Source organism: Cherax quadricarinatus, chromosome 42 (genome assembly GCF_038502225.1).
Source record: "Cherax quadricarinatus isolate ZL_2023a chromosome 42, ASM3850222v1, whole genome shotgun sequence".
Lineage (NCBI taxonomy): Eukaryota > Metazoa > Arthropoda > Malacostraca > Decapoda > Parastacidae > Cherax > Cherax quadricarinatus.
Window position 1 is genome coordinate 19,890,340 of NC_091333.1, and position 14,534 is coordinate 19,904,873.

General features: G+C 38.8%; 1 protein-coding gene and 1 long non-coding RNA gene across 10 annotated transcripts in view; one reads left to right on the forward strand and one right to left on the reverse strand.

Moving 5' to 3' along the window:
- Nucleotides 1–5,573, forward strand: part of LOC138853878 (uncharacterized) — a 22,238-nt gene extending 16,665 nt beyond the window's left edge. For 3 of the 4 annotated variants that reach the window (XR_011393081.1, XR_011393084.1, XR_011393083.1), the window contains one exon: nt 5,396–5,573. This is a non-coding gene — a long non-coding RNA (uncharacterized lncRNA). Of the gene's footprint in view, nt 1–3,784; nt 3,956–5,395 lie in introns of all 4 variants that reach the window. The other variant, XR_011393082.1, reaches the window with a different exon arrangement.
- A 576-nt stretch (nt 5,574–6,149) lies between these two features.
- LOC128706052 (uncharacterized) overlaps nt 6,150–14,534 on the reverse strand; it is a 964,931-nt gene continuing 956,546 nt past the window's right edge. For 2 of the 6 annotated variants that reach the window (XM_070093399.1, XM_070093398.1), the window contains exon 15: nt 6,155–7,132. In XM_070093399.1, coding sequence (XP_069949500.1) covers nt 6,371–7,132 — 762 coding nt within the window. In that variant the 3' untranslated portion in view covers nt 6,155–6,370. Of the gene's footprint in view, nt 7,133–14,534 lie in introns of all 6 variants that reach the window. The other 4 variants (XM_053786548.2, XM_053786547.2, XM_070093400.1 and 1 more) reach the window with 4 other exon arrangements.

Consider the following 14,534-nt stretch of genomic DNA (forward strand, 5'->3'; position numbering starts at 1 on the left):
GAAATATAAACACAAATGCAGTATAATGTGATCCTTTATTGACTACGTTTCGCCCACACAGTGGGCTTTTTCAAGTCACAAACAGAACTAGTTCTGTTTGTGACTTGAAAAAGCCCACTGTGTGGGCGAAACGTAGTCAATAAAGGATCACATTATACTGCATTTGTGTTTATATTTCCATTATTATTCTTATTGTATTATATTATTATGCATACTATTATTATTATTGTTACAGTATAAATAATTTGTAATTTTTATTCACACAAAAAATAAGATTTACTGTTATGCCTTATTGCAATAATTGTATAAATAATGTCAACCCATTCACGACTGCATATTGGAATGGACATTTGTTTACTCTTGAACATAGCCAAAACAATCGAACATTTCTCCTGTGTTGATCTCAGTTTCAAGGTACTTTTCATCGTGAAAGCAATCAAAATCATATCTATTTCTGTAATATATCTTCCATTCTATCAAACGAGACCAAAAAAACGAGAATACAACCATAAAAACCATACGAAAATACCGCTAAGGGGTGGCTAATTGCTGAGAAGTGAACTCCATTATTTATGCTTAGATTTCTTTCATTTTTGGTGTACATTAAGAAGCATCCTTCCATCATACATTGCCCAAGTTTCAATAAGATAGTCCAACAAACAAATGAGATACAATTCCCTAGATCAAGAGCAAGAGCCCCTCACCAGCGTCAAGGAACCAGCCTTGAGGTCTGCTCACTTTTGGAAATTTTGCTCGCGTATGGAAACAAAAAATCGACCCATCGATTGCTCGTACACACTGTATTTGGAAAAACTCGCACGTGGATGAGCTCGCAAGTAGAGGTTCCACTGTACTTCTTTTACAACCCCATCTATAAATATGTTAAACAACCATGGTAACATTACAAATCCCTGTCTAAGATCGACTTTACTGGGAAGTAATCTCTCTCTCTCCAACACACCCTAACCTGAGCCTCACTGTCCTCATAAAAATTCTTTACATCATTTAGTAACTTACTACCTATTCCATGCATTTGAAACATCTGCCACATTGCTCCCCTATCCACTCTATCATATGCTTCTTTCTGAATCCATAAATGCAATGAAAACTTCCCTATCTTTATCTAAATACTGTTCACATATATGCTTCAATGTAAACACTTTATCTACACATCCCCCTACACATTCTAAAACCTCCTTGCTCATCTGCAATCCTACTCTCTGTCTTACTTCTAATTCTTTCAATAATAACCCTACCATACACTTGACCTGGTATACTCAGTAAACTTATTCCACTACAATTTTTACAATCTCTTTTGTCCCCCTTCCCTTTATATAAAGGAATTATACACACTGCCAATCCCTAGGTACATGTACTTGCCCCTCTATCATACGTTAAACAAAAATACCAACCACTCGAACACTATCCCCCCCTGCTTTTAAGATTTCTGTCATGATCCTATCAGTTCCAGCTGCTTAAACCCTTTCATTATGTGTAATGCCTCATGCACCTTCCTCTCACTCACATCTTGCTCTTCTTTACTCCTAAAAGATGTTATATCTCCCTGGCCAGTGCATGAAATTACTGCCTCCCTTTCTTCGGCATTTGAAAGCTCCTCAAAATATTCCTGCCATCTATCCAATACCTCCAGCTCCCCATCTACTAAGTCCCCTACTCTGTTTTTAACTGGTAAACCAATTCGTTTCCTAGGCCTACTCTGTTTTTAACTGGTAAACCAATTCGTTTCCTAGGCCTACTCTGTTTTTAACTGGTAAACCAATTCGTTTCCTAGGCCTTCTTGTTTATTTTACTCCAAATTTTTTTATTGGCAAAATTTCTTGACAGTGCCTCTCCCACTCTATCATTTGCTCTCGTTTTGCACTCTCTTCATCTGTCTTTTACTCTCCATATACTGTGCCTTTTTTATATCACTTCTGCTTTGTAAAAACCTCCCATAAGCTACCTTTTTCTCTTTTACCGCACCATTTACCTCATCATTCCACCAATCACTCCTCTTTCCTTTTGCCCCACATTCTAATACTGCATTTTTAAAAGCATCACATCCCTCTTCAACCCCTCCCCACTAACCATACTTACACTAGCCCACCTTTCTGCCAATACAGTGGTGCCTTGACTGACGAGTGCCCCAGCTTACGAGTTTTCCAATACAAGATATTTTGCTTTGAGTTGCAAGCCAAAAAATCTGAGTTATCTGCAAACTTCAGATATGCCTATGCCCCCACTAGTTGGCGCAACGAATGCCACAACATCCGCTCAGCATTCCAGCGTTTTGTGCAGTTATTTTGCCAAATTTCTTTTTTCTAACCATGGGTCCTAAGAAAGTAAGTGCAAAGGACAGTGCTGAGAAGAGATGGAGGATGATGTCCATTGAATTGTTTCAGAGTTTTCTTTATGAAACTAGCGATCTCGTGCAGTTAGCCGCACAAACACTCTGTTTTCTCTTATAGTAAGACCTCAGAAGGGCAAGAATGGGAAGATATGTTCGAGCGATAATTATATTACTACCTCGGGAGTGGCCGCCACTACTCGTCACAATGGCATATTTTATTCATTCTAGAGTATCTATCATGTTTCTATGTTATTTATATTGTTTATTATGTTATATTAGATCAATTGTGATAGATAAATAAGCTGTAGAGTTGATATTAGCATTATATTGAAATATTTTCTCCTGCCTCCTGAGAGCCAGGAATTCCACTGGAACGGATTAATGGCATTTTGAGAAAAATTGATTTAATATACGAGCAAATTAAGTTATGAGCTCAGTCACGGAACGAATTAAACTTGTAAGTCAAGGTGCCACTGTAGTTGCTTATATCTCACCCTAACTGCCTCCTGCCTTTGTTAATAAACTTTCACCTCTCTCTCTTACTGTTGCCATTTTGCTTTTGTCCCATCTACCTCTTACTCTAACTGTAGCTACAACTAGATAATGATCCAATATATCCGTTGCCCACCCATCAACCTTTTATCCACCAATACATAATCTAGCAAACTACTCTGATTACATGCTATATAATATCTTGTATACTTATTTATCCTTTCTTTCATAAAATATGCATTGCTTATTACCAAACCTCTTTCTACACATAGTTCAATTAATGGCTCCCCATTTTCATTTACCCCTGGCACCCCAAATTTACCTACTACTCCCTCCACAACATTTTTACCCACTTCAGTGCTGAGATCCCCAACAACAAGCACTTTATCACTTGGTTCAAAACTCCTCATACACTCGCTCAGCATTTCCCAAAACTCTCTCTCCTCTACACTTCTCTCTTCTCCAGATGCATAAACACTTACTATAACCCACTTTTCATACCCCTTATTTTACTCCACATAATCCTTGAATTCATACATTTGTATTCCTCCTTTTCCTGCTCTAACTCTATTAGAAACCCCTGACCTAATCCCATTTCATTCTCCCCACTGGAACTCTCCTACCCCTTAACAAATTGAGAATAAAATTCATTTTCAGGAGGCATCCTTCTTTCAAATTTTAAGTATGTTGGGAGATCATGTCACTTTTCATTAAGTCACTGTTCACCCTAATCATAATAAATCTCACATGCAAGTTAGCCAATAGCACTTTAGTGTGTGTAAGCTCCCTCAGTCAGATTTATTACCAGTACATACTGGGCAAGACGTGTGCACAACTTGGCTTTCCCTATAATGGAAACTTTTTTTCCCAACCAGATAGCAACCCCATCTGTATAAATTACTGAATGTAAAAATACGTAATAACTTTTGTTTTTCTATTTAGGTCACCCTGCCTCGGTGGGATACGGCTCATTTGTTGAAAAAAAAAAAACACTTCTGTTTCGTCTTTTTTGGGTCACATTGCCTCAGTGGGAGAGAGCCAATGTGTTAAAAAACAAATTCCCCCAACCAGTGACTTCATCAGTTAAACATCAAGAATAAGGCTAGCAACAGTGTAAGACATGAAGCAGTTTGAGATGATCAGGCCCTTAGCCTTGAAAGGTGTTAATTCCATCAACTTTGATAAATATAGATCAAGTTGTTAGTTTTGTATACCATTAATATATAACCACTGGTATTATCAGTTGTTCTATACTACATATGTGGAAGACCTCATTTACCCATCAAAGAGAAGTGTGCACATGGTCAGGATCAGACACATGGACACAATACAATACATTCCACTACAGACAAGTGAAGACTGATACACATCAATTTACCTATAATTTTAATATAAGACTATTTACAAATAGTGATGACATACTTCTGTACAATACAAAAGTTGGAAGAGTAAAATGTCACTATTTAGCATACGACTGCAAAGATATTGTAATGTGACCTTGTAGGAAGCGCATCATTTGAAACATAAAACTCAATTGAAATCCACAACTAAAACTCTTCACCTTGAAAAATAATTACAAGACTACACAATAAATAAAAATGAGTTTCCGTTTATGACAGTGAGCAAGAAGCATCACTGTCATTACATATTATATAAAAGGAGGTTCATAAATTAAAATACATACAATCTTAAGTGACTATAAATAATTTTTACAAAATTTGACATCACAAGGCTAAATGCTGAAAGGTTTGCTGGCATACCTGTTTGCTCAGTACACAGCCAAGCTTATCACGGCATATTGTGCCAAGGACAGCCTCCACCCGTTATGTGAGGAAATTGCTCGTAACTGCTACGAGTTTCAATTAAGTTTTAAGAGTCTTCTGGTGTTTCAAAACATGTACAACAGTTTCAAGGCTCCTCTGTCCTCAGCAGCAACATATTATAAAATTATTTAACCTACCATTTAAACGTTTTTTGATTAGAGTCATTATAAGACTTTGCTTCAATGCTTTTTACTAAACAATTAAATGAAAATAATTAAGAAATAAAACAAATGAATTTGACATTTTGATTAAACTGCAAAACTAATTTAATACACAATACTGTATATAATTTTATTTTATCTATGAAAATACAAAAGTTTACGGAAAGGGCAATTTAATAGTGATCAACATTTTTCTTCACAGTATTATAAAATTCATTTCTGAATAACAAGTCTTCTATATATTTCTAAGTTTCATGTAGAATATTCATCTTAGATCACAACAGGGAGATGTTTGATTTCTTTTTAATTTGCACTTTCATATATTAAGTCTACTTCTGTGTAAGTATAATAGACGTCCAGAATTGATTACAATATTTATTACAGCATCTGATACTTCTATAGCATATATATATATACATACATATATATGCTATAGATATATATATATTATATATATATACTGTATATAAAATGATATGGTAGTACTTGATATAATTGTGTGTTAGAGACAAATGAAAGACAAGCTATACAAGTTGGCTGTATAATACTCCCAGCCATTTCTCCTATAGCAGGAACATCTAGGAAAACCCTCGAGACTAAGAACAGGAACTGCACGGCACCACTCATTACTTGGGAGACTTGTGAACAAGTAAATACTGATCCTCTCACATCACTAGCTACCTCACAGTACAATACTATCTACACAGGGGAATCTCATGTGATTTCAGGTAGGTTCCACATGTTATAATGCACTATCAAAAGGTTGACCTACAACAAAAAATTCTGATTGTGTTGAAACTTCCATTCTCTATAACTTCCTCTCCCTGCATTCATAAGGTTTTAAATAGTATAAATCCCTGAAATGCCAGCAGAGAAGAAAATAAATTGGACCAACAATTTATAATATGCAATGATTTGATTATATTTCAGAATGCAGGGGAATGACGTACTGCAACACCCAGAATACTTAATTTATAAAAATGGAGTAAATTACTCCACGAAAAATATTAACAAATATTAGAGTACAAGATTAAAGGGTTTTTAACTGCAGACTATAAATGGAATAGTAACCAGGGGATCTGGGGTACATTAGTGTTTCTCTCAACTTTCTCATGGTGAGTCAGACACACGTGCAACATCTGGGTATCTTTATTTGTAGATATTTTGCTATCCAGTAGCTTTATCAATACAATTCAAGGACATAATGTGAAGACTGTAGAACTATATACAAAAGATGAGGTAATCAGTCCCTCAGCCTTGGAGTTGGTGATAAGCACCACAGTCTTGAAGAATCTGAAGCACAAGCAGGATCAATCTTCCTGCCTGTGCTTCATATTCTTCAAGACTGGTGCTCATCACCAACTCCAAGGCTGAGGGACTGATTACCTCGTCTGGTGTATATAGTTCTATAGTCTTCACATTATGTCCTTGAATTGTATCGATAAAGCCACTGGATGGCAAAATGCCTACAATTAAAGGTACCCAGATGTTGCACATGCCTAATTCTTCATCTTGTCGGTATTGTATAGAATTCACATACATTCTCATGGTGAGGGGAACTCTGAAGCAGCTACACTGGTATCGTATTTTTCTCCGTCTTCTGTTTCACCCGTTAAGGAGTGAGAAGAGCCCATGCCACGTTTCTGAGCACGTACAGTGAAGGGTACCTCACGCCTCACTAAATCTTTTTCAAATACACTTCGTGCTGTAACAAACTTTGCCTCAAAATCCACATGGGGATCTTGCCTCTTTTTATGTTCCCCTGCATGACTGTGATGGGACTGAGAGCGGGGGCTGGAAGGCAGGACGGTAGCAAGATGGGCACGGTAGGAATGAGATTCAGCTTGGGTAGAAGAAGGTAGAGTGCCAGCAGCACCTGTAGCAGTCGACTCTGAAGGTGGGGACTCAAGAGCAGAACTCTGTGGGTCATCACGTGATGTTTGTGTGGCTTCCCCTACAGGTATATTGTAGGCACCACGAGAATGGTAACCTGAGGAATTGTCTGTAGATGGAGTTGACTGTCGTGTGTCTAGATTATTTTCATCTAATACTGCAGTGTGAGTGCTACGGTGATCAGTGTAGCAACCTGAATCACGACCATGGTCACCACGACGGAGCGCAGCCTCAGTGGTCTCTAAAGTTTCTGGAGGGTCAGGCTCGGGCTCAGAGTCAGCATCGTGTAGCAATGCCACAGCAGTTAACAGTTTGGCACAAGTCTCAGGATCGGTAATACCAAGACAGTCTAGATCAGCTTTCTCCAAGTCTCGAAACTGATCTAAATCTTCATATCCGTTGAGAACAAACACCTAGAAGAAAAAATGCACAAATTATTTTTTAATCAAAAAGGGCTACAAGAAAATGAGAACACAGTAATAAAATGCAAAATGATAAATATTTTTTTTCAAAACACTGGCCATATCCCACTGAGGCAGGGGTGACCTAAAAAGAAAAACTTTCATTTTTCTTCTTTCAGTAAACTGGCCATATCCCAATGAGGCAGGGTGGCCTAAAAGGAAAAAAAATAGCTTCTCCTATTAAATTTAGTAATATAGAGAGGAGTTACTAGCTCCTTGCTCCCTGCATTTTAGTTGCCTCTTACAACACGCATGGATTATGGAGGAAGAATTCTGTTCCATTTCCCCATGGAGATAAATATGATATAGTGGTACCTCAAGTTGCGAACTTAATTCGTTCCCATAAGGAATAATGTAAATTAGATTAGTCTGCTTCAGACCTCCAAAAATACACTTACATAATTATTTGAGTTGGGAGCTATAGATAGGACAAAAGGAATATTTCAACAGTAAGTGAGAGAGAGGTGAAAGTTTATAAACTAAGGGAGGAGGAAGTTAGGGTGAGATATAAGCAACTACTGGGGGGGGGGGGGTTATGAAGATGGATGGAATAGTATTAAAATGTTGGGTAGAAGTTTGTGGCTATAGGAGGGTGGGTGGTGGAATGGTGAGGCAAAGAGTGCAGTAATAGAGACAAAGGTAGCTTATGAGAGGTTTTTTCAAAACAGAAGTGATACAAGAAGGGCAGAGTATATGGAGAGTAAAAGAAAGGTGAAGAGAGTGGCGAGTGTGTAGAAGGAGAGCAAATGGGAAAGGCACTGTAAAGAAATTTTGCAGAGAATAAGAAAAAAAAAATTGGAGTGAAATAAACTAGTTAAGAAACTCTAGGGAATGAATGGATTTGTCAGTTAAAAACAGAATAGGGGACTTAGCAGATGGGGAGCTAGAGGTATTGGGTAGATGGCAGGAATATTTTGTGGAACTCTTAAATGTCGATGAAGAAAGGGAGACAGTAATTTCATGCACTGACTAGGAGTGAAGAAGATCAGGATGTGGGCATGAGGCATTATGTAGAATGAAAGAGGGTAAAGCAGCTGGAATTGATGGGATCATGACAGAAATGTTCAAAGCAGGGGGAGATAGTGTTGGAGAGATTGGTATTTTTGTTTAATAAATGTATGAAGGAAGGTACCTAGGGATTGGCAGAGTGTGTGTATAGTTCCTTTATATAAAGGGAAGGGGGACAAGAGAGATTGTAAAATTTAAAGTGGAATAAATTTACTGAGTGTACCAGGTCAAGTACAGTGGACCCCCCGTATTCGATACATTACAGTATATCGCAAAAAATTTTCCTCGTTATTCGATACGATTCGTACGAGACGTGTCCACATGTGGCCTGAACTGCCTCTTGTATGCCAGTGTGCGTGCATCTAAGGATACATTCCATATTATCACTGTGTTTGGTGCTTGTTTCTGCAAAATAAGTCACAATGGGCCCCAAGAAAGCTTCTAGTGCCAACCCTTCAAGAAAAAAGTCGCTAATGACTTATGAAATGAAGAAAGAGATAATTGCAAAGTACGAAAGTGGAGTGCGTGTGTCGGAGCTGGTTAGGTTGTATAATAAACCCCAATCAACCATCTCTACTATAGTGACCAGGAAAACGGCAATCAAGGAAGCTGTTCTTGCAAAAGGTGCAACTGTGATTACGAAACAGCGACCGCAAGTGTTAGAAAATGCTGAGAGATTATTATTGGTGTGGATAAATGAAAAACAGATAGCAGGAGATAGCATCTCTCAAGTGATCATTTGTGAAAAGGCTAGGCAGTTGCATGACAATTTGGTAAAGAAATTGCCTGCAAATAGTGGTGATGTGAGTGAATTTAAGGCCAGCAAAGGTTGGTTTGAAAGATTTAAGAATCGTAGTGGCATACATAGTGTGATTAGGCATGGTGAAGCTGCCAGTTCGGCAGTGGTATTAAAAGAAGAAGGGAAGTAACCCCGGAAAAGGACTTGCTAGCTCAAGTCCTAATGGAAGGGGATTCCCCTTCTAAACACTAACACCTCTCCCCTCCTCCCATCCCATCAATCATCACCAGATCTTCATTAAAGGTAAGTGTCAATTATTTTATTGCATTAAACTTAATATTCCATGTAGTAAATTTTTGTTTTTTTCATACTTTTGGGTGTCTTGCACGGATTAATTTGATTTCCATTATTTCTTATGAGGAAAATTGATTCGGTTTTCGATATTATCGGTATTCGATGAGCTCTCAGGAACGGATTAAAATCAAATACCGGGGGTCCACTGTATATGGTAAGGTTATAGGTTATTATTGAAAGAATTAGAGGTAAGACAGAATGTAGGACTGCAGATGAGCAAGGAGGTTTTAGAATGGGTAGGGGATGTGTAGATCAGGTGTTTACATTGACGCATATATGTGAACAGTATCTGTATAGTCCTTGTGGCTTAGCGCTTCTTTTTGATTATAATAATAATAATAATGTGAACAGTATTTAGATTAAGGTAGGAAAGCTTTCATTGCATTTATGGATTTAGAAAAGGCATATGATAAAGTGGATAGGGGAGAAATGTGGCAGATGTTGCAAGTGTATGGAATAGGTACGAAGTTGCTAAATGCTGTAAAGAGTTTTTATGAGGATAGTGAGGCTCAGGTTAGGGTGTGTAGGAGACAGGGAGATTACTTCCCATTAAAATTAGGTCTTAGACAGGGATGTGTAATGTCACCATGGTTGTAAAAGAAGTCAATGCTAGGGTGTTGGGAAGAGGGGTGGGATTAAATTATGGGGAATCAAATACAAAATGGGAGTTGACAGTTACTTTTTGCTGATGATACTGTGCTTATGGGAGATTCTAAAGAAAAGTTGCAAAGGTTAGTGGACTAGTTTGGGAGGGTGTGTAAAGGTAGAAAGTTGAAAGTGAATACAGATGAGAATAACGTGATGAGGGTATCAAACGATTTAATGAAAAATTGGATATCACACTGGAAGGAGGGAGTATGAAAGAAGAGAATGTTTTCAGATACGTATTTAGGAGTTGAGTTGTCAGCAGATGGGTTTATGAAGGATGAGGTAAACCATAGAATTGATGAAGGAAAAAAGGTGAGTGGTGCATTGGAGTATCTGTGGTGACAAAGAACATTATCCACTTGGGCAAAGAAGGGAATGTACGAGAGTATAGTGGTACCAATACTCTTAAATGGGTGTAAAGCATTGGTTGTAAATGCTGCAGCGAGAGGGGGCTGGAGGCATTGTAGAAGTCGTGTCTAAGGGCAATGTGTGGTGTAAGTATTATGCAGAGAATTAGGAGGTGTGGAGTTACTAAAAGTATTAAAGGACTGAAGAGGGTATGTTATTATTATTATTATAGTCAAGGGGAAGCGCTAAACCCGTAGGATTATACAGTGCCTGGGGGGAGGGATGTGGAAGGCATTCAGGCTTAATTTGGGGAACTGGAGCACAGATCCAATTCCCTAAATCAACAGCCCCTTACCAACATCAAGGAACCTTCCTGAGGGGGAAGGGTATGTTGAGGTGGTTTGGTCATTTAGAGCGAATGGAACAAAGTAAAATAACTTGGAAAGAGTATAAATCTGATAAGGAAGGAAGACAGGGTGAAGTTGGAGGGGGTAAAGGAGGTTTTATGGGTGAGGGACTTGGACTTCCAGCAAGCGTTCGTAAGCGTGGTAGATAGGAGTGAATGGAGATGAATGTTTTTTGGGACCTGACAAGCTGTTGGAGTGTGAGCAAGGTAATATATTGTGAAGGGATTCAGGGAAACCTGTTAGCCAGACTTGAGTCCTGGTAATGGGAAGTACAATGCCTGCACTTTAAAGGAGGGGGTTTAGGATATTGGCAGTTTGGAGAGATGTCTAAACTGTCATACAGTGGTCCCTCAATAATCGTCCGGCCTGAAAGTCATCCATTTTGGAAATAGTCCTGTTTTTTCGTCAAAATATTGGCTCAAATGGTCCGGTAACTCTCTAACAGTCCTTCGTCCCAGTCGCGTACTCACGCTCTAAGCCGCCTCGGCCTTTCTTTCCCAGCCAGTGTGCCATTGTTTACCAGTGAGCGACGGTCCCCTCGCGTGCTCCAGCAAAATATTTCATAATATTCCATTTATTTTAGTGCTTGCAAGTTATTTAAGTGCTAAATAAGCTACCATAGCTCCGAAGAAAGCTCCTAGTACCAAGCCTTTGGTAAAGAAGGTGAGAAATACGATTGAATTTAAGAAAAACATCATTGAACAATATGATAGTGGCATACGTGTGGGCGAACTGGCCAGGATGTATAACAAATCCCGTACAACCATATCTCCCATCATAGCCAAGAAAAAGGAAATCAAGGACGCTGTTGTTGCAAAGGGGGTAAATATGCTGACAAAAATGAGATCACCAGTACTCGAAGATGTTGAGAAGTTATTATTGGTGTGGATAAATGAGAAACAATTAGCAGGAGACAGTCTTATGACGTCGCTTATTTGTGAAAAGGCTAGGCAGTTGCATGACGATTTGGTAAAGAAATTGCCTGCAACTAGTGGTGATGTGAGTGAATTTAAGGCCAGCAAAGGCTGGTTTGAGAGATTTAAGAAGCGTACTGGCATACACAGTGTGGTGAGGCTGCCAGTTCGGACCACAAGGCGGCTGAAAAATGTGCATGAATTCAAGGAGTACATAAACAGTGAAGGTCTGAAACCTGAACAAGTGTTCAATTGTGATGAAACAGGCCTCTTTTGGAAGAAAATGCCAAAGAGTAGTCCTAGTGGCATTAAGAAACAGAGAAGAGAAGTAACCCCAGAAAAGCAATTGGTACCCGAGGTGTTGATGGAAGGGGATTCCCCTTCCAAACAGTAAATCATCCAATCTGTCTCCTTCTCCAGTCTTCCATACACAAAGAAGAATTGCCAATAAAGGTAAGTGTTATTCTGTTATTGTTTAATTCATCATGTGCCACTGTATTGTTTATGTACTACATCTATATTTCATGTAAAAAAATTTTTTGTTTTAATGCTTCTGGGTGTCAGGAACGGATTAATTGAATTTACATTATTTCTTATGGGGAAAATTGATTCGTAAATCGTCCATTTCAATAATAGTCCCACTTCCAGGAACGGACTATGGATGATTATTGAGGGACCACTGTATATGAGTGATGGTGAAAGTTTGTTTCTTTCTTTTAGGGTCACCCTGCCTCGGTGGGAGACGGCCAAAGTGTTGAAAAAATATATATGTACTATTCCAAATATATCCTAGTACGTGGCCAAAATATAAAAAAGTAAGAAACTTAGTCAGTGTTCTAAAGCTGATCCAAATTTCAAAGATGATATGCTTGAAACTACTAAATTCCCCAAACGATGTAGTTGAAGTTTTGGCAGTAAAGATCGAGAACCAAAACCTGGTCATTGTGGTTGTATACAAGCCTCTGGATGCAACTTCCTAACAATTCCAGGAACAGCTTTTGAAAATTGATCACTGTCTGGAAAATCTTCCAGCTCTTGCCCCCAACATCTTGCTCCTGGGGGATTTCAACCTAAGGCACCTAAAATGGAGGGATGTAGCAAATAAAGTTAAAGCAGGAATAACACCAGGAGGCAGCTCTCATGAAAACTTGCACACACATTATCTTTTAAATCTCTGCACCAAATTCACCTTAAACCAGCAAATAATAGAGCCTACAAGACTGGAAAATACACTGGACCTCATCTTTGCTAATAATGATGATCTGATAAGAAATATACTCAGATCACAACATAATAGAGGTACAGACACATATGCGCAGGGCCCCAGACTGACAAAATGTGATCAGTCACGAAGGAGCCTTCACCAAATTCAGCTTCAATAACAAAAAATATAAGGTGGGACCAAGTAAACCAGGCCCTAAGTGATATAAACTGGGAAGATAGCCTAAGGAAAATGGACCCAAACTTATGTCTAGAACAAATTAACTTTGTGGCACTTGAGGTATGCTCAAGGCATATTCCTTTAAGGAAAAGGAGATGTAAACTAGAAAGAGAAAGGCACTCCCTATACATGTAAAGGCAAAGAATAACAGAGTGGCTAAAAGAGACCAATTTATCTGTGATAGGTAGACACTGGTCAGAGAAATAGCAAACACCGAACTAAAGTTAAAGGAATCTTACAGGAGCCAAGATGAGTGGGAAGAACTAAAAGCCATAAATGAAACTGAAAGAAACAAAATAATTCTTTCCTATGCCACATCAAAGTCGTGAACAACATCCAATATTGGGCCCTTCCTTAAACAACATGGGTCCTATACAGATGACAGCAAGGAAATGAGTGAGCTACCCAAGTCCCAATATGACTCGGTTTTTAGCGAGCCACTAACCAGACTGAGTCGATGACCTAAACAAATTTTTTATGAGAGAGAGAGAGAATTTGGTAGACTCGAACATATCTGATATTATCCTGAAGCCAAATGACTTTGAGAAGGTGATAAATGACATGCCCATGCACTCTGCCTCAGGCCCAGACTCATGGAACTCCGTGTTCATGAAGAACTGCCAGAAGCCCCTAACATGTGCTTTTAACATCCTATGGAGAGGGAGCATGGACAAAGGTCATCCCACAGCTGCTAAAAACAACACAGCCCCACTCCACAAAGGGGGCAGTAAAGCAAAGAACTACAGACTGATAGCGCTAACGTCCCATATCATAAAAATCTTTGAGAGGGTTCTAAGAAGCAAGATTGCCACCCATCAGTTACACAACCAGGGCAACATGGGTTTAGAGCAGGTTGCTCCTGTCTGTTCCAACTACTGGACCACTATGACAAGGTCCTGGATGCTCTAGAAGACAAACAAAATTCAGATGTAGTATACATAGACTGCAAAAGCCTTTGACAAGTGTGACCATGGTGTAAAGCTCTATTCCACAACGCAAAGTACTCGCTCCCATGCTGTTCCTCATCCTCATATCTGACATAGACAGGGATGTAAGCCACAGCACCGTGTCTTCCTTTGTAGATGACGCCCAAATTTGCATGACAGTTTCCTCCATTGAAGACACAGCAAGACTCCAGGCGGACATCAACCAAATCTTTAAATGGGCCGCAGAAAACAACATGAAGTTCAATGATGAGAAATTTCAATTACTCCAATATGGAAAATTTGAGGAAATTAAAACTATATCGAATTATAAAACAAATTCCAACCACACAATAGAGCAAAAATCTATTGTAAAAGACCTGGGAGTGATCATGTCAGAGGATCTCACCTTCAAAGACCATAACAGTGTATCAATCACATCTGCTAGAAAAATTACAGGATGGATAATGAGAACCTTCAAAACTAGGGATGTCATGCCCATGACGACACTCTTCAGGTCGCTTGTTCTATCTAGGCTGGAATATTGCTGCACACTAACATCACTTTTCAGG